The 26,782-nt window shown below is 40.4% G+C and overlaps 3 protein-coding genes and 1 long non-coding RNA gene across 4 annotated transcripts; 1 reads left to right on the forward strand and 3 right to left on the reverse strand.

The window, feature by feature from the left end:
• The first annotated feature begins 6,927 nt into the window (after nucleotides 1-6,927).
• LOC104441102 (probable serine/threonine-protein kinase abkC) lies at nucleotides 6,928-11,036 on the forward strand. The gene is given in 7 exon segments (XM_010054106.3): nucleotides 6,928-7,161; nucleotides 7,784-8,091; nucleotides 8,094-9,124; nucleotides 9,359-9,524; nucleotides 9,527-9,627; nucleotides 10,096-10,251; nucleotides 10,635-11,036. Coding segments are annotated over 7 exon segments (1,890 nt in total). The 5' UTR covers nucleotides 6,928-7,153; the 3' UTR covers nucleotides 10,755-11,036.
• A 1,161-nt stretch (nucleotides 11,037-12,197) lies between these two features.
• Nucleotides 12,198-18,990, reverse strand: LOC104441103 (lysine-specific demethylase JMJ25). Its single transcript, XM_010054108.3, has 13 exons — nucleotides 18,054-18,990; nucleotides 17,811-17,947; nucleotides 16,898-17,003; nucleotides 16,675-16,807; nucleotides 16,513-16,576; nucleotides 15,678-16,422; nucleotides 14,137-14,466; nucleotides 13,401-13,880; nucleotides 13,244-13,316; nucleotides 13,086-13,171; nucleotides 12,877-12,996; nucleotides 12,728-12,795; nucleotides 12,198-12,538 (listed from the first exon to the last, which is right to left on the reverse strand). The coding sequence occupies exons 1-13, from the start codon at nucleotides 18,246-18,248 to the stop codon at nucleotides 12,520-12,522; spliced, it is 2,556 nt and encodes an 851-aa protein (XP_010052410.2). The 5' UTR covers nucleotides 18,249-18,990; the 3' UTR covers nucleotides 12,198-12,519.
• Nucleotides 18,991-25,146: 6,156 nt separating this feature from the next.
• LOC120292998 lies at nucleotides 25,147-25,419 on the reverse strand. Its single transcript, XR_005550667.1, has 2 exons — nucleotides 25,273-25,419; nucleotides 25,147-25,178 (listed from the first exon to the last, which is right to left on the reverse strand). It is a non-coding gene; the product is annotated as an uncharacterized LOC120292998 (long non-coding RNA).
• Nucleotides 25,420-25,733: 314 nt separating this feature from the next.
• Nucleotides 25,734-26,362, reverse strand: LOC104442684 (equilibrative nucleotide transporter 3-like). Its single transcript, XM_039310717.1, has 3 exons — nucleotides 26,264-26,362; nucleotides 25,999-26,142; nucleotides 25,734-25,885 (listed from the first exon to the last, which is right to left on the reverse strand). The coding sequence occupies exons 1-3, from the start codon at nucleotides 26,360-26,362 to the stop codon at nucleotides 25,772-25,774; spliced, it is 357 nt and encodes a 118-aa protein (XP_039166651.1). The 3' UTR covers nucleotides 25,734-25,771.
• Nucleotides 26,363-26,782: the final 420 nt, after the last annotated feature.

Below are 26,782 nucleotides of genomic sequence, written 5' to 3' on the forward strand. Positions count from 1 at the left end.
TTGGAATTTAGCAGCCCAAAAGAAGAATATGTCTGGTTTGTAAATTAATTTCATTTGTCCAATCACAATTGTCGAAGTGCTCAAAATTATTTTTAAAAATAAAAATAAAAAGAAAAGAAGGTAATTGCGCTACATGCATGAAAGCTAATACATTTCATATGTGCACGCTACATGAAATACCTTCAACTCTTACGATGGCATATACTTATTTTCCATCCAAACTTGTCTAGTGGATTTAAGTTCTGGGATAGACTAAGAAAAGATTTTGAGTTTTGAGTCATTAAAAAAGATGGCCATTTTCTGATTTTGTGTTGGGGATATAGGGGCAAGCATGTGCTCTTGCCTTTTGAGGTATGAAAAGTGTTGGGAACTACTAAAAAGGTGTTGGTGAGATGGCTTCTAGATGATTATTGTTCCTATTCTATATGATATAATTACATGATCACTTTCCATGTGGGGCAAATATTCTAAAGGATTGATGTTGTGGTTGAAATTTTTGCGCATGGACCATCTGAATTTGGCACATCTGATAAGAAGAATATATTCGGTTCAAATATTTATTTTATTTGTCCAATCACAATTGTCAAAGTGCTCAAAATCATATGCAAAAGTTAAAAAAGAAAAAGAAAAAAAGGGTAATAATGAACACACATGATAGCTAGTATATGTCCTATGTGCAAGCGACGTGAAATACTTTTTAAATCTTATGATGGCAAATAGCTATTTTCCATCCAAACTTGTCGAATGGATTTAAGTTTTGGGATAGATTGAGAAATTGCAATTTGTAGAGGGGAAAGTAAGAGAATCAAGAAAAGATAGGGGTAAAGTGGGACTATTCTCAAGCCGTCCGAAGAGAACTGTAATTTTGTACTTATGCATTTTACCCTTGATTTTAGTCTTGGTTATACTGTCCAAGCACTCGTGAAATTTTCCCCTATAGTTATTGTTGTAAACATAATGTAGAATCTAATAGATCTTGCAATTCAAATCCGATGTGATAAAACAAAATTACAAGAGAAATTAACGAGAAACGACAAAGAATGCTAAAGATTTATCTGATTTATCTAGAGAGCATGGAATTTACAACCAGTCAAATGTTTCTTGATCCTAAATTACACCCAAAGCAAACCCACGAATGTTATCTCATGATCTTTCATAGAGAACTCATTCCGAAAGCTCACAAAGAAAAAAAAAAAGCCTAAAATTCCTCTTATTTGCTTTATTGTCTAATAACATAGTAGAACCCTATATCGTGTGTGTATTTATATCCAAAATAGAAAACACACTCTAACTAGGAAAACATTCAAACTAAGAAATCTACTTTGATCGGGTTTCCTTTATTTGCTCAAACTTGAGACATATTTTTAACAATTATTTTATTGTAAGAGGAAAATTTCCTCCACATTAAATATGATTGGTTCCCGATCCATCCGATTCCCATTTTTTAAGACCGGGTTGGACCAAACAGTCCTAGGACCAAGAACTGGATCGCACCGATCGGTCCGATCCGGTCCAATGGAATTGGCAGCTTAGCCAAAAAAAATTAAAAAAAATTAAAAGAAAAAAATACTAGAGTTAATATAATTTTATGGTTTATTGTTATTTTTTAAGAAATTAAAAATATATATATTTTTAAAAAAAAAGTATTGATTTGATCCATCGGTCGTCCGGTCTAGTCCGGCTCCTTCGAAATCGGGAATCGAACTAAAATTATCGGTTCCATTTTTATGAAATTAGGAATCGGACCAACACCTTCGGGAATCGACCAAACCGGCTAGTTTAGTTTTGTTCAAGCAATTCCTAATCTAGGCAATCCGATATGCTTACCCCTACTCCACATGCAATCAATATTTAAACAGTTACAAGTGATCGATGTGCATCTGTTTGAACACGAGAAACAACAGGTTAGGATTTTGTCAAAGTGTGCGTCACATCAAGAGAAATCAAATTCTTTGGTTCTGCCCATAAGTCAATAGCCGTATTATTGGGAAAATGGATTGAGACAATAGGAAAAATGGATGATCGACTTTGATGGTAAGGTCCACTGCAAAGGGGCCAAGAAATGTAATATAGATCAAATTTATAGCAAGGTCAATCTCTAGTACTATACTCTGAAATTGTATCACTCTTGTTCCCCAAATAATGCAGTTGTAGTTTTTGTCAATGATAGTTATGTAGTTCAAGACCCTTAAAATTTCAAATCCATTATTTCTTTTGCCTCATTCAACTTTTTCAGCGGTGCTCCAAGTAAGAAATTACTCAATATAATTCGTGCACGTACATAAAAGTATTTTCACATAAGGATGCACAATTTGAAGGAAGATCCGATTAACAGGTCCCAGTGGTAATTTTTAAGAACTCAAAAGCATATAGAAAAGATTACTAACAAAGTTTGACGATTTCCCACATTACAAGACACTTAAAACATGAGAAAAGTTACGTGTCATGCACCTCGAAAGCACCATTTTGTGGATTAGTTGGGTGATCCAAGAGTCCCGATTTAGGACATTATGGGCTGGATTGGTAAAATTGCAAATTAAGTACCAAATATTGAAGTCCGGAAAATTAAGTGTTGACCGATTTAAGTGCCGAAAATGAAATGAAATTGTTGTTTGATATTAGCTTTAGTATTGAGCACTGAATAATATTATTTTTCTTGCCAAATATTGAACAGTGAAATAATTTGGTAGGTTTTATGCTTTTTAGCAATGCAATGTACAAGATTTTAGTTTCGACCTAGGCGCTTTTTCTATTCAATGAATCAAGTAACCCGATCCTTACTCAACAAACTAAATGATTTTTTTTTTTTTTTTTGACTCGATGAAATCCTTTTAAGTCAAAGCTACTTGGGGCCATAGGCCGTGCTAAATTTATTAAATGCTAAATAAATTTAATTTTTAGCACTTATTGAAGTTATCAAAATAGGCGCTACGCTACATTCTTGGCAAGAAAAAGAAAGTTCAGCTAATATTCTTCTTCGGAGTGACTTAACGAGAGAGAAATTTCTAGCTGCGGGTCCGAAAATCAAATCGGGTTAGAAAAAGCCCGGAAGGCCCAAAATCTTCACCTAGAAAGGTTTGGTAGATGGGCTTGGAAAGGGGCTACGATGGCCCACTCCCTACGCGATCCGAACGAGTCCGTCGGCTGAACTGACTGATCTTCATGTAGCTTTCTAGCCAGCAAATTTAACCAGATTTTGACTTGAATTTACTTGTTAAGAAAAGGCATTTTGTATACGTAAATAGCTCATACCGAGACTAACGGAGATGAATGACTACTTTTGAGGGTAAAATATAACTTCGGGACTCTCTCCTCCTCATTGCAGTTCTTCCACCTTATTTCTTTTCACCAACACATTTATGCTTTCTTTTTCTTTTTTTTTTTTTTTTTCAAAATCGAGTTTTTAATTTTTTTTCCTTTTCTTTTTTTCCATTTCATCTTCTTCCTTAGTGGTTGATTGCTGGCCACGGCTAGGGTGTGCATGGTTCGGGCGAGCGGTTCCCGACCTAGACCGGGAACCGCCCGCTGGACCTAAGTTCCGAAAATTGGGCGGATCCACCCGTTTGTTGCATAAATCCACCCGGAGTTGAACCGCCGGTCCGGTCCGGTTCCCGGGTGGATCCATGGAACCGGTCTCACGACCACGAGATGAAAATCTTAATTAGTTTCAAATAAAATCCGAGAAATGATATTCTTATATAAAAGGCCAACATTTTGCTATAACCTCGACAAACAAACCTAGAGAAAAATAAACAAAAGAACTGGGAAAGACCATATTAGAGTTCAAAGACTCACCAGAAGAGAATTTTGTCCGCAAACACTTGCAACTCTAAAACTTCCATAAGCTTTGCAATAGTGAACTACTACTATAAGATATGACAAGGAGTGTGGAAAGTAATTCGGGTTGTCAGCCACAATGAAACCACAGTTCGCAGTGACTAGTAAGTTAGATGGACAATGTTCAAGCAATTAAAATTCTCCACTTTGTATAACCTCATGTCCATATTAGATATGCTGCGGATACTAGCAAAAATGTGGGGACATTGGGATGAAACCACACCATCGATGCCAAGTCATTGTCAAGCCTCTCTATTACCAACAAGCTCCAAGGCCTCATCCTGACTAAAAACCACTACTTGCAGATCTACTGAAAAGCATTCTAGTCCAAGACCGTACCTAACGACATCGCGAGTCAAATTACTTCCTCAAATGCCTATTATACTCGCATCACTTGCATCATCGTAGCAACTTGCTCACTCAATCACAAGGATGGATGAGGCACGTATTTCAAACACTCCATCTGACTCATCGAATTTGGTTTTGGTGGTATATTCGCTTTCGACAATTGCGTCCAACTACAAACAACGGAATCAGCAACATCCCCTGGCACGCGCGACAGCAGAGCACGACCAAATTCACGCTCTCGACGCGACGAGAAACTGAGGAACGAGAAAACAAAAAGAAAAGAAAAACAAACGGGAGGGCTCGGGAGACTCACGGGTCGTGGCGTATTCCTCGAGAGGGATGGTCTTCCGGTTGTGCCTCTCCCTGGCCTCCGACTACCGTGGCAGCGAAGTGAGCGCGAGCGTGAGCGGCAACGACAGTGAAGAGATCAAGACCGCGAGCCTCAGCAAAGCGCCGCGAGCCGGAGGGGCGAGCTGCCGCGACGTCCGGCGGCCGGTTCGAGGCGGCTGCTGGACGGAGAAGACAACCGTTGAGGGCGGTTGGTTTGCGGAAGCTCCGGACTGAAAGAACACTTCAACCAGTAAACCGGAGAGACACGGCTGCTAAGTGCTAACGCTATCTAGGGTTTGTTTTGTTTTAGTAATTTTTTTTTTATATTAAAAATTAATCGGTCCGGTGCGGGCGGGCGGGCGGGCGGATCCGCCCGTGGAACCGGGAACCGGGCCAAGTACTCCACCGGTTCTCAAAAATGGAACCGGGAACCGGACCTGCTCCCTCAAGAACCGCTGGTTCCGGGCGGTTCCGATCCGATTCCGGGCGGTCCGGGCGGGTACCGGTTCTTTTGCACACCCCTAGCCATGGCGACCAGCCATGAGCTAGCTCGAGCCTCACCCTAGGTTGGCGAGGCTCCGCCTAGCCCCGATTTGGCGAAGACAAGCTCGCTTGAGCTGTTGAGCTTAAGCCTCGCCAAATCAGGCGAGGCAGAGCCCCACCGGCCACGGTGGGAGCTCGGGGCCCGAGCCTCACCAGAGGTTCACCGGGCTCTAGCCTAAACTAGCCTCATAAGGTGTCTCGCACGCCTCTAAAGTTGATGGCTATTGTCTAGGTAATTGATCTTCAAAATTATGAAACTTTAGTACGAGGTGGACAAGATTTAAAGGAATATCTTTTGTGAAGAACTCAAAATCTAGTTCAGTTCATACAGTTCTAAATAATTTTTGCAATCTAGGCTCAAAACAGTCAAAATCTCCAGGACGAAATTGAGTAGAAAAATAAATATTTCATTAACCTATTGAGACCGAAAATTATGAAAATTTAGTATTTGGTAGCTTGGGATGTGCTCTACAAATTTTGTGAAGAACATATTTTAGAATTCTGGACCGAGAAATCTGTAGAAAATGAAAAAGTATAAAGAGGTTGGTCCAGCGACCCAAAAACAGATTTTGAATTCTGAAATTTTTCAAATATATTTTTGTCATATGAAATCAAAAAATCTGAAATTAAATTATGTCGTAGAACAGTCAATAAGGGACAACTCCTGTGAAGAACATCTCATGAAATTTGCACCACATAAGTCGGTACAAAATTAGCAAACTTCTGGGTCGGGCTAGATTCGAACCCACCCTCAGCCTAGTCACAAATTTCCTTCAAGGTTTCTGCCGTTCCGGCCTTCGCATGTGCCAAATATTGACTATCCATGCCTCTATGACCTAATTACAAGTTCGACTATTTCGAACTCGACAACATAGCTAAGTAACGTAGTCGGAACTTCCGACCAAATGAACAACATAGTCGAAACTTCGATTAAATGAAAACCTCAACAACATTTCTACAAAACTATTCTCGTCACACGATAAACGATCAAATATAGGATAGAACGGAGGATATCTACTTCCCTCAAGTCCTTGTGAGTTGTGGTGGCGGCTTGGCGGAACGGAGACAAGTTAGCGGCAATGACGCAAGGGCCGAAAAGAGAGAAAAACCCAACCTTCTTGTGCTGAGGAGAGGCCCTACGTTGCTGGCTTCTATGCACTTTGCTGGCTGAAATGGACGGTGAAATGAAGGGCAGAAGGTGGGGCGAAATGGGGGTTCAGAAGGTGACCAAGGAAGAGCTTCCCTCTTTCTCTTTCTTATTTATTTCTTTTCTCCACCGCCATACTTGGATCTTAAATCTCTACTAGAAAAATACTCCGATATTTTTATGAAGGATATACATACATAAATCCAACAAGATATGGCTTTTCTCTAAAACGCACCTCATTTATCAGAGTAAAATAAATTTATTTGATTACATACAGCATGTATGTCGTAATACTTTGATGAATAATATTCCGATTTTTCTTTTTTAACTTATCTCATTTCTTTGCCCGAGTCAATCGATGATCACCATGCTGATGAAAGTTTCAACCAAGAGCATAAATTATACCGTATCGGATTCACAAAAAAATAAGTATACTACTCCTCATTTTCTAACAAATTACACCAAAGACTAACTTGTCCAACATGCCAACTCTTAAATAATAATGCCGAAATTTCCTGTTGACTTTTAACGGAAGTAATTATACATATAATTTTCTCGTGCGAGAACAAAAATAATATTTTTTTTTTTTTTTCTCTTTATATATTAACAGAAAAAATAATTAAAGGAAAAAAAAAATTCAGGTCGGCGAAGGACCGCAGGCTTCGTGGCTTAAGGCCCAAGCACGGAAGTCCATGGATCCACCCTCCTCCTCCCTCCTTCCCCTCTCTCTCTCTCTCCCCTCTCTCTCTCCCTCCCTCCTTCCGTGACACCGCCGTCCGCGTTCAGGCACCGAAGCGGAAAGAAGGAGAAGAACTTTGCTTCTCCTGGCCGTCCCCTCGCCCGTGCCCCGGTCGATGAGAAGATGCTGGCGGCGACTCCTCTCCACCACTGCCGCCGCCGCCGCCACCGTCTTCCCGCGTTGACGCCATTCCCCGCATCGAGATCGCCATGTCAAGGTCATTCCCGGTTCCCTTGACGCCGCCGGCGTTGTTTCTGTTCTGGGCACGTCGATCTGCGCGCGCTCGGAAATGGGTCGTGCTTCTTTTTTCTGGGTCGGCGCGGTTTTCTTCCGGGGGCTCGTTCTTGAGCTGCTTTTGGAGGGTTTCGAAAAAGAAAAAAAAAGTTGTTTTTTTTTTCCTCGGTCAGCTGGTTTTTCTTGTGAATTGGGTAGGTGGTGCGTGTTTCGAGGATCTTTTGTTTGCTCTCTTCTTCGTGATTGTAGGTCTTCCTCGTAGGAATAGTAACAATGCGTTTTCGAAGGCGACATTGCTTTTGCAGGCTCTCGTCTTTTGTGGAGAAATATGTTCTTTGCCTTGTGCCTTTTGGTAACATAGTTAGTAATGGGAGGTGATTTCTTTGTCAGTAGGCTTTCCCAAGATAATGTGACGGAGTAGTTTTTTCTGGATAGTAGTTTCCAACAATCTGGGAGATGCACTTGTTGCTAAGGATGAGGTTTCAGGGGTGAGACCAGTTTTAAATGCGCTATGGTCCTACTGCAGCCTGTGTGATTTAATGATGAAGCGAGCTCGCTCTCAAGTTTTGAAATTGGCCTTAATGCTCTTTGTTGTTGGAATGCAGATTTTTGATGATTTCTCGTATCAGGAGAGTTGTAGACTCAATTTCATGTAATCCGAGGAGCAGTTACACTGGAGTTACGAAATATGCGACGATTGCTTCAGCTGGGTTAGCGGTGCGACCATACAGGTCACATTTGCCCTATAAAAATCCCAGCAGAGGGCATGATGCTTTCCAACAATATAGTTCTGGACAATGTTTCTATGCATGTTATTTGTCAAGGAAATTCTCTGTCTTCTCAGTAAGCAGTGCAGTGAGCCATCATGCCCAGCTCACTTGGAAAAGGATCTTGCAGAAGTGCCATTCTAGTGGTGGTGGGGGTTTTCCCGCACAAATAGGATAGCTCAAGCAGTCAGCCTTGGCTTGATCCGCTCGCCGCTTGTTGTTCCTGGTATCTTTGCTTTCACCACGGGACAGCTAGCATGGGCAGAGAGAAGTTTTGTCGATACAGAATTTTACCCATCACCAAACGCTTTCTACAAGCGTGCCCAGAATGGGCATGCTGTTGTCACGTCGCTAGTGTACTCAGTTTACGAAGGCATCGTGTTACTTTTGAGAGCTCTATATTTAATGATTTTGTTCTCACCCAGCATAGTGATGGCACCATTTGCGGATTGTTGTGGAGCCCAGTTTCGGAGATTGTGGCTTCAGGTTGTTCACCGAACACTGGAGAGGGCAGGTCCTGCTTTTATAAAATGGGGGCAGTGGGCTGCTACAAGGCCAGATCTCTTTCCTAGAGACTTATGCGCTCAGCTTACAGAGCTTCACATGAAGGCCCCTCAACATAGCTTCAAATACACAAGAAAGACTATTGAGAAGGCTTTTGGTCGCAAACTTTCTGATATATTTGAGCATTTTGAGGAGGTTCCAGTGGCATCTGGAAGTATTGCTCAAGTGCATCGAGCTTCTTTGAGATTTCGATACCCTGGTCAACAGGTAAAACCAATGGTGGTTGCTGTAAAGGTTAGACATCCTGGCGTTGGTGAATCCATTAGAAGAGATTTTGCAATAATCAACCTGGCAGCTAAAGTTTCAAATTTTATTCCTACTTTGAAGTGGTTGAGGTTGGACGAGAGTGTCCAGCAGTTCGCAGTTTTTATGATGTCTCAAGTTGACCTTGCAAGAGAGGCTGCTCATTTGAGTCGCTTCATTTACAATTTCCGGAGTTGGAAGGATGTTTCTTTTCCAAAGCCAGTGTATCCTCTTGTCCATCCAGCTGTTTTAGTGGAAACTTATGAGCAAGGAGAAAGCGTCTCACACTATGTTGATGGACTTGAAGGACATGCTCGCCTTAAAAGTGCACTTGCTCACATAGGGACTCATGCACTTCTGAAGATGCTTCTGGTAACATTTCACTTATTAATGCTTCCAGAAACATGAATTAATTCTTTTTCACTATCTAGTATGATGCTTCAGTTGATTCTTCATCGAGAACTGGAGAACTCTTTTGTCGATTCGTGCAAGATCTTTGAGTGACATAAGTGGCCTTATATTTGACTGCATGGAACTAATGTGACCTGAGTTCTCATGGCATGCTTTTACCAGCTCACTGAAGCATTGGTCTTGTGTCTTTTCCAGGTGGACAACTTCATTCATGCAGACATGCATCCTGGGAACATTCTTGTCCGGGTAGCTAAGAACAAATCTTCTCGGAAACAGCTGTTTAAGTCAAAGCCCCATGTTGTATTCCTTGATGTTGGCATGACTGCTGAACTGTCTAAAAGTGACCGTGTAAATTTATTGGAATTTTTAAAGCTGTAGCTCGTCGTGATGGCCGTACTGCTGCTGAATGCGCACTTCGATTATCGAAGCGGCAAAACTGTCCAGATCCTAAATCCTTTATAGAGGTACTGTTTACTTGTGTTTGTGGCATTTACTTTGATGAGAATGAAATCCTTTTGCAGATTTTCAATATTTATAGTAACCTCATCAAATGATTTAGAAAAGTTCAAAACTTTATCTGCAGGCCTTCGTATTCATTACGAGCATCTACACAGTATTTCTAATGTCCGTCTTTAAATTGATTTCTGTCTATTAAAATTTTCACTTGGCACGAGTGATGAGTTTTTCTTATTAAGAATAAGAAACTCCCTAACTAGTCTTTTTCATTTTCTAAAAAATTCTAGCTTTTAGTTGTTGTTTACCGTCATTAATGAATTAATATCACGAGGATTCTTGTTTCCTGATAGTGGTTCTCTGTTGTGTATAATTAGGCCACTTTGTAAGTGCCTGAAATTAACCCGTTGAGAATATTGTTTTACGCGAGACCCCTGCTTTCTGCTATTATCCTAAATGTCAAACAAAATGAATGACAGGAAGTGGAGGAGGCTTTCAGTTTCTGGGGAACTAAGGAAGGTGATAAGATACATCCTGCTGATTGCATGCAGGAGTTACTTGAGAAAGCTAGGCGTCATAGAGTTAATATTGATGGCAATGTGTGCACTGTGATGGTAACTACATTGGTTCTTGAGGTAATTTCTCTGTCTTGTTTCCTTGGCAATTTGAAGCAACTGAAGACGTTGCAAATATTACATGAAGCAATGATGATCCTTTCATCACAATTATCTTAAACTGTTCAAACTGATTCTCTTTCCTAAATCCCATCTTATTTGCAATAATATATTGTTTTTTCTGTAGCGCCTCTGTTTCTGCAATTTGCTTTAGCCTCTTCCACTCATTTTTCTATAAATAAGCTATCAACATATATGAAAGAGCATGAAGATAGAATTATTCCTGATCTGGGTTTCGGGCTATTTACCACTTTTTTCCAACTCACTTTCATATATGAGGTATTGTATGTTTATGTCAATTGAACAAGAGATTCATTTCTCATGGCTGGTTGATGGTGGTACAGGGTTGGCAGCGGAAGCTCGATCCAGGGTACAATGTGATGCAGACTCTGCAGACTCTGCTGCTCAGAGCTGACTGGGCAAAATCTCTTTCCTACACGATTGATGGGCTTATGGCCCCATAAGAAGGATTTTCTTTGTGTAGCTACTCTTCTGAACAATTTTGACAGCCGAAGCTTATCTAAGTATACAGGGCTTTCAAGAAATAACAAGCGGGCTATAGGACCTCTTTTTTGTTTTAGATATTTTCGCTTGTACTCGACCATTTTTTTGTTCCATTTCGTGTACTTAAAACAGTTTCAAAAGTTTTGACTGTTGAGTTTGGACTTCCGACTGACTGATGAGAGCTCAAAAGATTGCTGAAAATAGAAATAAAAGTGTTACTCCCCTTTTGACTGTTTCTCCCATGATGTTGGGTGTACCATCCGAGAGTTCGATATTAAGTACGCCTCACTTGCTGATATGGAATGCAGAAGAGTCAGTTTTGTGGTCCGAGTCCTACAAATTCGTAAATGTATTGCACAGGGTGGAATTCTAAGATCTACCCATGATCATCTTTTCAGTCAAGTTGAAAGCACAATCTCAGGCGGATGGTACTGCTTGGAGAAATCTGGACCTTGTCATTTGGTAAATGGATAACTGCCGAGCAACCTGATATATGGCTTCTTGTTTTATGATTATGGCTACTTCACTGGTAGGCTGCACTAGATTTAAGGTCGTACAAAATCTTTCATTTCCCTCCTTTTAAACCTTCCAAGAGAAGTAAGTGATTCATTATTCATCGTTCCTTTTGCCCCCAGCTGTAGCTCTTTTGAATGCATGGCTTTATATATTCTTTCCTGAAGAGGAGGAAATTGTGTGACGCAAAGTACATTATGGAATGTCAACCTGTCTGTTGTCGGGGATTTGGAATACGAAAATACGAAAACAAAGGGGAAACTTACGTGTGTTAGATATCATTTTCCTTGAAATTCTGTAATGTTTTGGCCGTTTAGCTTTCCACTATTCTTTTTGTTAGAATGTTAGACTTATCATTAAGTATAAAAAGTGTATTTTTCAATAAAATCTTCTGTTTAATCAATCATTTCTTACATTAATTGATTATTAAAAAACACATATAAGAATTAATTTTTGCAATTTGACGTTTTTGCTTATGAAAGTGGCTTACTTATTTCTATTGAAGTGGCTATATTCATCTTATTTGAACATATCCTTATTGTCTAATATTATTATCGATGATTTTTTTTAATGATTACTATTTTACTTAATTTAGTATTCTTCCATTCCTATATCTTTTTCATTTGCCCACATATATTAAGAGTAAAAAGATGAATTCTCATAAAAAAAAAAAGAAACTAAAATGCACTCGCCTCTTGAAAATAATGTGCATTGCATATGCTGGTGGAGAAAACGACAAAGGATCATATACAGTAATAAAATGAAAGTTCAGGAGGTATCGTGTAATGGTGGAGAGCTCGGGTCAAATGCGTACCATCCCAGCCCAAAATTCAGGGGCGTTCTGCGTAATTTTTCATCGAAATGAACAAATTTTTAGACCAAGGTATGAATTGGCTGGCATGAATGTGACAATATGTACCTGAGAATCTATTTATAGAATGGTCAATCAACTCAATATATTTACATTCCGAACCAATCGACCTGCAACTAATGATTCTCCAACATATACATGCTGGATGCAGTTCATGATTTGAACTTCTGTACACAGAGAGAGAGAGAGAGAGAGAGAGAGAGAGAGAGAGAGGTGTCAAAATTTCTATAGATGAAATGTGCCCTCCTTTCTGCCCAAATCAGAAATCTAGCAATGCCGAATATCTTGATGAAGCCATCTGAGTAAAGCCTGGCATTTCCCATGACTTCCTCTAGACGCTGCTAAGCCTCAGCATTATCCCTGAGAATCCATACATCAGTTAGGACACCTTTAAGCACACACTTTGGGTAACAAGCAAGTAAAATGGTACATATGAACAAGAACAAAGTAAAAATATGAGTGGCAACTACCGGGTGGCTGATCATAAGAGGAGAAGAGAAAGAAGGCAAAACTAACTCAGAGGAAAGATGCATTCGAAATGTAACTTACTTTACTGATGTAAGCTCGCGTATTTCATCAATTGCTCTGGTTAAACTATGTACGGCCATTTTCTTCACCTGCATTCCAATAAAGGCATTGTAGATGTAGTAGTTTCGACATCCACATTTGGAAGGATAATCCCAAAGAGTAAAACTTACCTCAAGCTTGTCTAGTCTGGCCTCATGACCTTCTGGAAGCAGGCGGAGTTCATCAATCAAATGGATGCATTCGGCAGCACTCTCAGGTGAAATGAAGTGCAGAATCACATTTACACTAGACTGCAATGCTCCACAAACCAAATGCGCCATGAAGAAAAGACAGTAGTTGGTAAAGCACGCTTATGTAGTAATTATCAGACTATTAATACCTTGGGATTTCTGATTTGATAGGGGCACCCGGCAGGAATAAGGACAGCCTCACCAACATGTTGCTCAAAAGTCCAGGGTTCAATTTCTAGAAAACCAAGAGAGGATAAGTTAAGGAAATGCTGGAACTATATAGTGAAATATAATGATGACATCATACCAAACTCCTCCTTGAGCCTCAACTTGTGATATTCATCAAGAAAGTAGCACTGATCCAGAATTGGATGGACAACCTATCACATGCAAGGCATCAGTCCAACAATCTGGGATATATAGGGACACATTTATAGGCCGAAGTGACTACTTCATCAACTTACATGCTTCTGAGATCCACACGGCTGCATGAATTCAGCAGAGTATCGCCTAAAGTATTCTTCAAGCTTCGGTACATCTTCTCTGCGGAACACATCCCACTGGGCACCACATGATTTTCCCACTTTCTTCATGTAATGGCTATGGCTTTCTGTCTGATTCTCATAAAGGTTCTGTTGGATATCCTCCACTGATGTGCTATTGTGATCTTGTTTCTGTTTGTTATCTCGGGCAATTAGACAAGGCGATTCTTCTGAGGCTGTTGCCAGCCAAGTCACTTTTGCCATTTTCTTCCGTATTTGCATCTCTTCTATACTCACATCAAGGACCTCACTTGAATTTTCAATGTCAGATCCCAAGAGTTCACCATTTGGAGCACCAGTTGATTCCTTTTTATCCTGAGCCTGGCGCTTCCTCATCAGCTTTTTGATTCTATTAATTTTGTCCGGCGAAACATCATCTGTAGTATTCGCCAAAATATTAACCTATTTTTAAAACAAAGAAAAGGGATAAATAGGAATGGTAAGACATGTCTTCCGCATGCTCATTCTTTCATTATCTATCTTGCAGGCTAAGCACAAGTGCAACTTATAAAGAACAAATGTACGAGATTCAGAGTCAAAAAGTTCCGAGACATAAAATGGGCATTCTGGTTCCAAGCATGCAAACATGAGCCAAAAAATAAATTAAAAAAAAAAAAAAAAAAAACTCAAAAAGTAACTGGAGATTAGAGCAACATACCACATCACACAAATCATAGCATAGTTTTGACCCAAAATGTTCAGAGGGATGTTCATTAGGACTGCAATAGGAGATATAAACATAAGGACCAATTTCAGCTGACATATTTTCCAGGGGCAGCATTGTGGCCAGATTTAAGCGGCCTAAATCTGGGTTCATGTAATCCTGAAGTGGTAATGCAGAGAGAATTTCAGCATAATGAGCAGGGAATTGTTCACGAAAATATCGGGATGAAAGCCAACTCTTTATCTCCAGTTTCTCATGTCGAATACTTTCACGTGCTTTCCCTCTAAAAGAGCCAATAAACGATTGTCTCATGCTGATTTCTACCTGCCATGCACAACATAAGCTAATTTAATATCAATTAGCATGGTACACTAAGCAAGGAGACAGAACAAGAAAATAATGGAGCATGTAGGGACCGAGCAATGATGAGAATTGATATATGAAAGGTATTATTTAAAAAAAAAAAAAAAAAACATTGCTGGCAATATAATTCCACGTCATATGGAGAATAGCTACTCTAAGAAGCTGTCCTGAGGCAGTGGAAAAGAGATAAGAAACTCGAGTTTAAGCCCAACTCACCTCACTAGTGAATAGTGATCCTACCTACCATGTTTCTAAAGAAGATGTAAACCGTCATGTATCTAGTTCCAACTACTATCTGATAATCAGAGAATCACCAAAGTCACCAGCTTCGGTCCAAATTATAATAGTGTAATCTGACTGTATTAAGAAGGATCCCATAAGAAAGATAATATGCACATGCTTTTACACAACCCAGAAAAATCATACTTCTGACCAGACTAAAATTTGGCAAAGGTCACCCTGGATTTTCTATTTCAAGGACATAAGTGGCATGTTTGCCAAAAAAATAAAAAGCTACATTAAGAGATTGTTTTGATGCATTAGCCGAGAGAAATATTTGTTACATGTAAATTATAGGACAAACATCAAATTGGTCATCAGTAAAGTCCTTAAGATAATAAAACAAGTGGTCTTAAATTGGCAGTTGTGTCATTAAGTGGTCTGTAATGTAATTAGATATGTATGTTTTAACATGTATATTTTTTTAAAAACCATCTGCAAACATATGTATGTCATATTCTGAAATGTTACTCAGGGTTTCAATTTCATTCCAACAACAAAAAGATCAAATTTTGCAAATCTGACATCATGTCTACCTGAGTTGCTGGTCCTGATGAAAAGAACCATTTGAACCATTGTATCAATGCAGACTGCAATGAATTCTTTCAATGACTTTACGGATTCAAGGAATTCGATCATCAGTAAAGTCAAGGAACATGAAAGCCCATTTAAAGCTACTGTATCAGGGTTTATTGATTTTTGGACGGTTACAGGGGTGTTATCATTTTAAAACATATACAGAATATCTCCATTCTATTCTTTAGGTCCCGATAAGAATCTCAATAACTAAGCCCTATGTAATGCACATTGAAAGGAAAATGAGGGTAGTCTCTTTCACCAGGAACTTAGATAAGGCATTTTTTATGACGAGTAAGTCAAGTAGAAACACTGACCTCAGACCATTCCAGGCAAGGACTGGCTTTTGATGCTTCCTTTTCATTTTCACACTTAGCAATGCTACCGTCAAGGTGGGTACAGAACATAGCAACCGGGTCCCAATTAAGATCTGATGTCCTCCAAAGTATGTCACGAACAATAACCGGATGACCTCTAACCCAGTGCTTCTGGAAGTGCTCACACTTATCAGCATGAACTTCCGATGCAGTTGGGTAGTACAAGAAGTTATCATTTGAAGTTCTCCTTGTTGCTGCTTGTTGCAACTGCGTATTTACAGCTTCATGATTATCCCCATGACACAAGGGGCAACACAAACTACCATCTGAGTTTTCTCGTAAATCATAGCTGCAAACAACTTCTTCCGCCTTTTTCTCTAACTCTTTACTCCAGTTTATGGAGAAAAAGGATTGCAGGTTGAATCGGGCATTATCACAACAGCCAAACTCCCATGGTGGGCATGAAACATCATCACCGTTACCAGCTTTTGAAGTGGCTAACGGCATTGAAACAGTGAGAGATTTACCACCATATTTTTGCTCAAGTTTGCTTATTGACTTTGCAGAAAGTTGTTTATGACCCTGAACAGAGGCTTTCCTCTTTCTATCGTATTTATTGTTGGGTAACTTCACTCCTTTTGGTAGAATTCCTCGATAGAAATCCCAATAACAACTTAAGCAAAGATTATAAGAACAACTTGAACAGCTCCTATGCAGATCCAGGATTGATGTTCTGCAATTATTGCTGCTCCAAAACCGTGCGAAGTATCAGATATGTGAACCCAACTTATATAAGAGACTAAATCATGCAACTTTTAATTAGCAAAGGACATACCAGCAATATTGCTTGTTAAAGCCACATTCAACTTGATGGACTTGAAGTTGAGAAACTTCTGTTCCTGCGCCAATTAATGGATATTAGATCAATTACAAATTATGTCAATGGCTGAAGCATCATATCAGATAGAACAATTGCAATAAGAGGTGAAATTCAAACCTTTTACTTTTGCCTCAACCTCAAGCTCAATGCTTCGTTCTTCATTTATTTCTTTCAGTACAGGAAGAAGAACAGAAATCAAATGATGAGAATGTAAAATTTTGTCAGCTCTACTGTGGTCACTTGAAAGTTCCTGAAACAAGAGATATGCAGATATTATCAAACCATCCAATGCAAACAAGGAATCCTCTGGATCACATGTCAATAAAATCACATTTCAGACCTGACAAGCACTGTCCTTATATTTGTAAGCCAAGCATGCCTTACACCTGCAAGTTTTGCGACAAACTGGACATTCCATCTTAACTTCTTCTTGTGTGTCGAAGTACCTGGATTCATTTGAATTTCATATGTTACAGACTATAGGATATTAAAAAAAGAAAATATAAATAAACAATAAAGTTAAGAATGCCCCCTCCTACTGGTTAACAATAACTAGAAATGAGATAATTGGTTGACTTTTCAAGAGATTTGAAAGGGAAAAGGTCAATATTCTCCAAAGCATGGGCCTGAAAGGATATTATTTCTTGAAGATAGCACAATGCTAGGGATTTGGAGTTGTACATAACCCAAGAAATGTACTTTTAGATGGCAATATTTCGGCTCCAGTTTAAGCAAATACGTTATACTATAATTTATGTTGACCATAAGTTTAGCAGCTGTACTACGACACAGAGGCATGACCACCTATCCTACGTCCGCACGTCAGACAATTGACTAGTTTCCAATGTTCCCTGTATGCAGAACCAACTTTCATGCAAAATCAAGATTTCAGATCCTTTATTACAAAGTAATTGAGTTTTGCCCATCTTAGGTAGCATAGTATGTAGTCTCCTTTTTCCTTTTACTCCATTATGATGCATCAAAAAACAACCTTCCTCCCTTTAACAGATACTAAAATCAAGATGAACACACTTCACTCCTTAAATCCATCCCATGAAGATTGATAGCATTCCGGCCAAAAAAGATGAACATTGATGGCCACCAACAAGAACTCATAATCCACAATGATTCAAGTGAGGAAAAACAAAAAAAAAAAAAATTGAACAACCCACCATTACAACCAAATAGAGACTGAACGGGAAATTCAACGCCACAAAAAAACTTCAAACTGGAATGATCACAGAAGCACTAACCGCCCTTCGATGCACTCCAAGCAAAAGTGATGCTTTCTACAACTCGAACACTTGATCAAACTCGTGGCACCGCTGCTCTTACACCAGTGACATTTCTTCCTCCCGACCTTCTCCACATTCCTCTTGTATGGCATAACCTTGCGATTCCCAGACAACAATGAATCAAGCACAAGCAAAAGAAAACTCCACACACGAAAGCAGAACGAATGAGGACAACAAAAGCACACGACACACAGTACCAACCTGAACTGCCCCAATTGGCAGGGGCTCAAGATTCTTCGACCGGAACCGCCTCCTCGGAGCGACATTAGCATCGACTCCCACCTTGACATCGCACTGCGAACCCACATTGTCATTCGCACCGCCGCTCTGCTGCTGCTGCCGCCGTGCGGCGGACTGCGAAATCACCATGACCCCATTGGGCAGACGCCGCATCATATCCTCGCCGCCGCTCCCCTCCACCTCGCGCCGCTTCTCCGCCTCCTCTTCACCACGATCCTCACCAGCTCCCTCGCCAAATTCTTCCTTCTCATCCGCACCGCCCGCCTGCCGGGCTTCTCGATCTTCTGAGCCCTAATTTTGAGATTGTGGAGGGCGGGGACCTTACCTTCCGATTTCCCGGTCCTCCTCTGGATCTTGAGCGACTCGGGCACTTTCTCCTTGTGCTGGCGGTGCTTCCCCTGCAGGTAGTGAATTTCGCAGAGCTTCTTGTCCTCCATGACCGGGCGATTGCACCGCCATTGGCGGCCGTCCGTCCGGTTGCACCGCAAATGGTCCGGCAGGGCATCGTCCGCCTTCATGGCCGGACCCCGTCCGATCGAATTTTCCCGGAAAAAAGGGGACTTTGCCGGGAAAATCTCGCGATCTCGGGTGGGAAAATCAGCAGACCGGGAGGTGGGTTATGCGCTCTCGAGGGGTGACAGAGAAAAGGGTTTTAAGCAGGCGTTGTTGGGTATTTATTTTGGGGAGAAAGATGCAGCCTTGCAGAGAGACTCAGACGATACAGTGGGGTGCGGGGGAGTGGCATTCTTGATAATTGCGAGGAAACAGGGAGTCCAAATTGGTATTGGAAATCATGAATTTTCTTGGGTTTTCAAGCGTGATTTCGGTTGTGGATTTGTGGATTTGGGATTTGGGATTTTGGGTTTCGGCTGCTGGGATCCAGTCTTTCGGAAAGACCGCAAATTTTTCCTGGCCAAAACCCACCAAGATTGGAATGATTCGTTCTGCCCCTTATATGCACTGCATAAAAACCTGATTGCAGCATTCATTTTCTCGATCCATTTTCCTTTTCTGATCCATTTCTAATTGGCTTGTTTGTAATTGGTTTCTGCAGAACACATTGGGATGGATTTTGGGAGATACCATGGCTTTTAATTAGCATGGGTTGTATGGTAAAGTGACAGTTTTTGTTAACTGATGCGGCTGCTCTAGAGGAAATGACAGGTGAGTTTCGTTAATGTCAACGCATTTTGGTCAGTCGATGGGAGGGTCTTTTGCAACCATGATGCAGATAATAATTGAGGGGAAACAGATATTTTTCCCCCAACTTTTTGCCATATTTTAAGGACGTGATGATTCCCTGAATTCAGGGAATTCTACGTTTTGTGCTGTTGCAGGATCGAGGGGAAAATGTCTCTGAGCAAATGTTTTTATGTGTTGAATCTGCACCAGAGGTGCCTCTGCCCCCATAAATCCTGCAAAAGTTGTAACAAATTGCTCTCGGATGGGTTGAATCGATGATTCGTCTTCTAGGGTCCATGTTACGGGAAATTTGTTAGGTGGCTCGACAGCGATGCCTGAGTCTCAATTCGCGCAAGTGATCTCGTGTGAGAGGAAGTGAGTACAATCTCAGTACATTCGATGGCGTTTCCGTTTGTTCGCTAATTTTATGAGTTTTTAGGTGCTCTGCTTGGTGTTTCTAGTTCGAGGTCAGCAACATTTACAAGTGGACTTTCCTTTCTTGGATTTGCATCCTATCAGCTTATTCCATATAATAAAAGCATAAAATTTTCAGATCCTCATGAGTAGGAGGACACCAGGAATGGCACAGGAACCTCTATTGAAAATTGCTCGAACACGAATAGAAAGATTGATGACCCTCTTGAGCCTACAGTCTCAGGTCCCCATGGGTTAATCCTGAAGGGGTGGTGGAAACTATTAAGTTCCGAGCCCGGTAAGGGCGGAGAGGGAATTCCCGGTCCCCCTAGAGCAGGGTACATGGGAACCATGACGTCGACTTGTGAGGTGCGAAAATCTAATCTACGAGGTGATAGCGCTAAACTTTTTGGTCGAGGAACCTGAATGAATCTCCTTTACTTATTCATTCAGACCTCGCCTCATGAATCGATCAAAGTTCAGCGTTCATTCCTCGCTGTCATTCCTCGTTATGTGGCCGAGTTATCTGCAATTTCCTAGTCCAGAAACAAGAGGGATGGCATTTCAAGATCGTAGACTTTTTCTTTATATATCACCAGAAACGCATTTCCACGGTAGTTTGTTCCTGAAAGTCAAAGCTTCCAGCACCGAGCAGGTACATTCCTCGTCACGCTATAAGAAATCCCTTCTTTTATTTTTTTTATATGAGTTTTCGTGCTGACAGAGAGCAAATAACGAATATTCTTCTTCGTTTTACGAAACTTGAATCGAGGGGATGGCGAAAGGCTTATCAAATACGGTATTTGGTCAACCCCTTTTGCAGACATTGAGCAAAGTCAACATCTTCTCACGCAAACGTATTGCAGAATACGTCGCCAACCAGGCAATCTCAGTTCCCATCTTGCTTGTCCTGGTGGGAAGTGAACGAATATGATTCTCACTCACGTCTCATTTCGCTTGTCCTAGAGCTAAATTGCTTGCCCTTGAAATTACGTCTAAGGTCAGACTATAAACCGATAATGAATCGGCTTGTTGTTGCTTTGATTTTCATTCTAATTCGAGGACACGCGAAAGGGGATGTATCTTGGAGAAAGCATCAAACCGAGCACTGCTCTTGCGTGCGGTCAATTTGACATTTCCAGATAAAAAGAACTTCATCTTTGCCTATACATAACTGGCCAACTGTACACGATTCTACATTTATCTAAGTATCAGTCAAATTCTATCTAAAAATTCGCATTTTCTACATTGCCTAGCAAATAAAGAACGGGGACAAATGATAAACAAATGACTAGGAAAGGATTTGGAAGTGAAGCGCTTCGTTATCTTCTGCGGAGAACAATCTTTCCTTCTGCATCTTCAAGAACGATGGGCAAAACTTCATCAGGAGGAGCGTCGCGCCAAATGCGAAGCCTCTCCGACTCATGCCCCATTTGAGCGAATTTATCGGCGGCTCTATTCCCTTCTCTATAAATGTGGGTCACGATGCAATTTTCGAGCTCTGGAATGATCAAGTTGATGTGACTCAAATGCTTTTGAACTTCGGCGCACTTGACCCGCCTTTTCTGCAAGATGATCTCAACCAGGGTCTTCGCGTCTCCTTCGAGCCACACGTTGCTCCATCCGTTCTGAATCACCAAGTCGAGGCCTCGTCGGAGCGCCGCTAGCTCAGCGATGGTGCTAGTGGTTCTCCCGATGGGTTCGGCGTAGCCCAGCAAGAACTCGGCCTTATGGTCCCGAAACACCCCACCGATGCTAGCTTTCCCGGTCCGACCTCTCAACGATCCATCAAAGTTTAGTTTGGTCCAACCGAGTTTGGGCTTTTCCCAGGAAACTGGAATAGGTTTCTTGTGAAAACTCCTATTGAACACACTCAATGGACCTGATTGGATTAGCCTTTGGCGTATGAAACTCTTCCCGGCCGTTGCCAAAAACATATTTTCAAGCTATGCGCGTTGCTTTCAAACTTCCGCACTTAAATGAATAAAACGAGTAACTATTCTCCGGAGAAATTCAGAGAATGTGCAGAGCTAATATATCTAATCCGTTACTTTTCAGCTCGGAAACTTGAATTCAAATAGATAGCCATGCTTTACAGAGGATTTGATGAAAGTGGAAGGGGAAGAAAGCACAGGCGGACCTATATGTCACCTATGGTTATATCATGAGAGCTGAAAGACACATGATACAATATAATATCATCAGCTGGGTGGAAACTTGAGAAATGAAGAAAGGCTGATGGAAGAACAGATATTAACCTCGATCACTAACTTAACGGCGAACTCACGACACGGTCGGCCCGAATAATTAGCCCGGAGGAAGACGTTCGCAGTCAGGCAAGGGGGGGTGTTGCATGCAAATCCCTGACGAAAAAATGCGGATCACCCTCCTTCTCGTGATTTTTGAACATGCAATTTTCCATGCAGGTCTGGTCTTTTATAATGGTTTTGAGTGCAGAAAGAGCAAGGTACGAAGGCTCACGTTACCTTAACAGCAAGCCATCCTTTCGAGATTCATCGAAGAAGAAAGAAAGAAACAAAAAACTAAAAACCAAAAACCCTGGTAACGAAAGTACGCATGATATGTCGTGCATGTTTTTGAAACATGTGGTGTTCTCGAGAAGAAGTTCTCATGCAACTGCTTTTCTTCGAACCAAGGATGAATGGATTGCTAGACGTGAATGTCAAGTTAGTGGACGACGTGTTCGATCTTGGTTGCGACGGTTGAACTTTTTTAACGTGCAGGTGATGACCGGTTTTCCCGCTTTGGCCCGAAGGAGGAAAGCCGTTGTTTCGACTTTGAGCTCTTGACAGTCATCCAAATGTTGGGAGTTAACCCATAATTTTAGGTCCCATCACCTGTAAAACCTTTTCTTCCGAAGAAGGGAATGTTCAGTGCTTTTTTTTTTTTTTTTTTTGAATCTTTTTTTCTTTTTCTAATCTTTTTGGTATTTGTAATCGGTTAAAAAGGCGCACGAATGCTTGTCAGTAGAGCTGCTCGTCGGGCAAGTCTGCGCTGGGCTTGCTCGGGCCCGAACCTCCTGAGGTCCCACTTTGGCTCGCCCACGCCAGTCCAAGGGAATTTCATGAGTGAGCCTCTTTTTTTGTTTTTGGATAAGTATTTTTGAAAGTTTTAAAACTTATTACGAAAGTACAATTAAGTCATATTTTTTTTTAAAAATCAAATAAGTCATGAAACTTGTGACAAAAATACAATTGAGTCTTAAAAATTTTAAAATATACGATCAAGTCCTAAATTTTGTCAAATCAATCCAATTAAGTCCTTTTGTTGATTGCATTTTTTGAAAATTTTAAAATTTAATTATACTTTCATAATAAGTTTTAGGACTTGATTAAACTTTTTTTGAAATTTTTAGAACTTGATTATACTTTTATAACAAGTTCTATAACTTAATTGTATTTTTTTTGGAAGTTTTAAAATTCAATCGCATTTCCATTACAAGTTTTAGGATTTCTAATGCACTTATTTATTTATTTATTAATTTAAAAATTTTTCTACTGAAAAATGAATGGAATCGGAAAACAAAGGAAACATAAGTTGAGGGATCTGTTATTATGTTTTTACTTGAACAATGAGTTTTATACTGTTTTTCTTCTACCGTTTTAGATATTTAGGATTACTTTTGTCCAATTATTGTTTATAAACTTTGAGTATGAAAGTAAATTATTGATACAACATATTTTAAATCTCCTTTAAAAATATATGGGTGGGTCGGACTAAGCCTCAAGGCCCTTGTACAAGCCCGGCCCGCCTACTCACTTGGGCTGGAACTTTGCGCACCCAACAAGTCTAAAAATTCAGCCAAACCCATTCATTTTATGAGAAGCCCACGTCACCTGCCCATTGATGTAGTGGAGAAAGTTGGTTGATGACGAGTGTCTAAGCCTCTCAAATCAATTGTATACAAATGATATAACAGGGTACCCAATTAATGTAGGAGCAACGGGCGTAGAAATTTGGAAAGTGGGGTTAATCTGTAGGTGATCCACTAGGCCCAAAGCATATTACGAAAGGCCTAGGTAGGTAATGTTCAATTCGGCCTTGAGTCTATCCACTTAGGTTTCATCGGATTTTGCCCATATCCGATTGTTTAATAAAGAAAAAAACTTGATATTTTCTTATAGCAAGTGACAAATGAGACCTTAGAGAAAGGACTTTTAGATTCAATTCTCACTCTGTGACCCTCCCATACCCAACCCTTGATCTAGTTGAATTGGAGACCATGATGATAGTGTCACGGTCCGGAGGTTTTCAATGTACAATGGACCAACAGGAGTGGGCAAGCCTCGAAGCTTCTAAACATCTTTAAGGTTCTTGTGTATTCTAGAATATCATTAGGGGAAGGTAATATGAGAATTGTGTGTTATTTTAGAGTGCTCTTGTAATTCGAAGGTTCGAAAAGGTTGTCATGCATATAGCATCTCTAGTCACAGTGTTCGGAGTTGTAGACAAGGGGGTGTTCTATGCGATTTATGCTAAGGTTTGAAGCAACCATAAAATTTGAATGATACCCCGAGTTAGGCTTTACAAAGATAACACACTACAATGTGGTGAAGTTGATTAAAACCGCTTTGTTGTCTTGTTGCTATACTCATTTCTGTTCATCCTTTTTTTCCTTTCCCTTCCAATGGCCCAGCATAAAAGTACAAGCATTTCCTGCATGAAACGAAATGTTTACTGGCAATTGATAAATACAAATATATCATTACATTCCAGTTTACTTGCAATTAATAATTACAAATGTATCATTATATTCTAATTGTAGAATCGACGAGCTTTTTCATTTGAAGACAAAGCGAAGTGTGGCTTGTTGTCTCCTTTTCAATATCTGCGAATGGGACAATAACTCCCTACCACAGTGCTGCTCGCTAGAACTTGTCGTTGTGTATGATCCACAGCCAGCCCAAAGAAACTCCCGAAAATATCCCACCCAAGATAAAAAGCACAAGCAAGTTGCCCAAGGCATTTTGCTCTGGTCCCTGAAAAGCAGCTCACCCCATTTTGAATCTTACCATAATTTCGAAGTTGCGTTTATTTTACCATAATTTCTACTTAAGATTCAAAATGGGGTGAGCTGCTTTTTCAGGGACCAGAGCAAAATGCCTTGGGCAACTTGCTTGTGCTTTTTCTCTTGGGTGGGATATTTTCGGGAGTTTCTTTGGGCTGGCTGTGGATCATACACAACGACAAGTTCTAGTGAGCAGCACTGTGGTAGGGAGTACACAAACCTTTACAGGATGTGACAGAGTATCTGATATGCTTGAGAATTGTATCATTTACTTGAGGTAGAGAAATTGGCTTCTCTTTTCAATACTCACCATGATCCCAACTGGTGTGTTCCGGTATTCTCATAGAGAAAGCCTGGGAAGATTGTGTCAAAACAAATATAAGATATTGATCAATGGCATAATCTATGTTCTGAAACAATAGTTGTTTGTTGCTCAATCGATCTTCTTCAGAGTCTCCATCCTGCCAAAGTTTCAAAGTTTTCAAGGTTTTAGTGACATTAAAAGGAACAACAAATTTTGCAACTACAACAGAGAAAGTTCCATTGCCATGACACCTGTGTTTGGATTCCAGCGGCAGCAAGATCAGCTGAGACAGTTTTGGAACCTTCTGAGGCTGCCTTCGAGCGGTAGTGCTTCACAATTGGAATCTTAGCAAACCAAGTCGCATACAGAATGATACAGATGAACTCGAAGAATGTGGAGATTGCCAGAAACAGCACTGAAAAACAAATTTAAGATTGGTGAGAAGAGTTCTGCATATTGCTTTCACTTGACAAAGCTGATTATTGCACCATGAGCTTCTTCTGTGTATACGCAGAGCATGACAAACGAAGCTGGGTTTTACCTACTTACTGATAATACCTTATAATTAGAGATGAAAACATGTTATGACATAGAACGTAAGTCCTTAAAGATTCCATGTCATTGGCATGTGACAGATGACTATCAAGCAAAACTAGACTCACTTGAGTGCTAAAATTCCACTAACAACAAGACTTCTAATACAAAGGATGAATCTGGAAATTGAGAAGATTTTCTGATGACAACAAAGAATTACATACTAGCTCCCTTGCGAAGTCCGTCATGAGCCTTGTCAAAGGCTGCTTTCGTGATCAGCCTCATACCAGATGTTAGAGCTCCTGATGCAGCTATTCCAGCAAAAAACGACTGCATAAATGAAAATCCACCATATTGAAAGGTCAAGATCTGACTCAAAAGATGTATCTTTAAGGACATAAGTTGCAAAAACAATGCAACAAAAAGTTTAGGAGAGCACCCACCTGCATGAATTCAGGACACATGAAAGACAGATCACCGACCATACCACCCTGAACATGAGCATCGGCCACTCCAAAGCAGGCAACGAGCACACATATACCGAAATAAGGCCAAACTCCCCCTTTCCCTGAAGTCGCTAAGTCCAACTATCTTGTGTGAAATCCAGCAATGGAGTCAATGTAAGATGCTATAATTCAGGAAAATAACTTAAATTAGACAATTGCACAAGCCGTGAATAGAAAAGTTTTATGCCTTCGGACTACTTACAACTAAGAGAAAGAGTGTACTTAGAGTGAAAAGCATGTATCCAATTATATTCCTCTTCCTCGTAACCACTTTGGATTCATGGTACGTTAAGATAGCCATCGTCCCAATTGCGAATGGTTGATAAACAGTGGTAAGCACTCTTGAAGGATGGTAATGCTTCAGCCAACACAAAACAAATAATTAGTGTAGCACAATCAACCTGGGACTTCACATTGCCCTGAGCAAATTATAAACCGAAATAAGAAAAGATAAGATATAGAAAGGCAAGTACATAGTTTGCAAGTCCTAAAAGCACTTAGATTATTTTGTTAAGAACTCATCCGGACGTCACACAGCAATCGACCATATCGCAACAAACTCCTATTGCTATCAGGTCGGTGAAGAAGAAATGAACCATAGCCAAGATGAAAACAAAAAATTATTGTTCAGCAGATCGACATGATTAGCAAAATTCATTGGACACACCTGTTTTCTAGTCAGACACTATCGAGGAAACAATTACTGAGCTACAATTCTCAG

Source organism: Eucalyptus grandis, chromosome 4, assembly GCF_016545825.1.
Source record: "Eucalyptus grandis isolate ANBG69807.140 chromosome 4, ASM1654582v1, whole genome shotgun sequence".
Taxonomy (NCBI): Eukaryota; Viridiplantae; Streptophyta; class Magnoliopsida; order Myrtales; family Myrtaceae; genus Eucalyptus; species Eucalyptus grandis.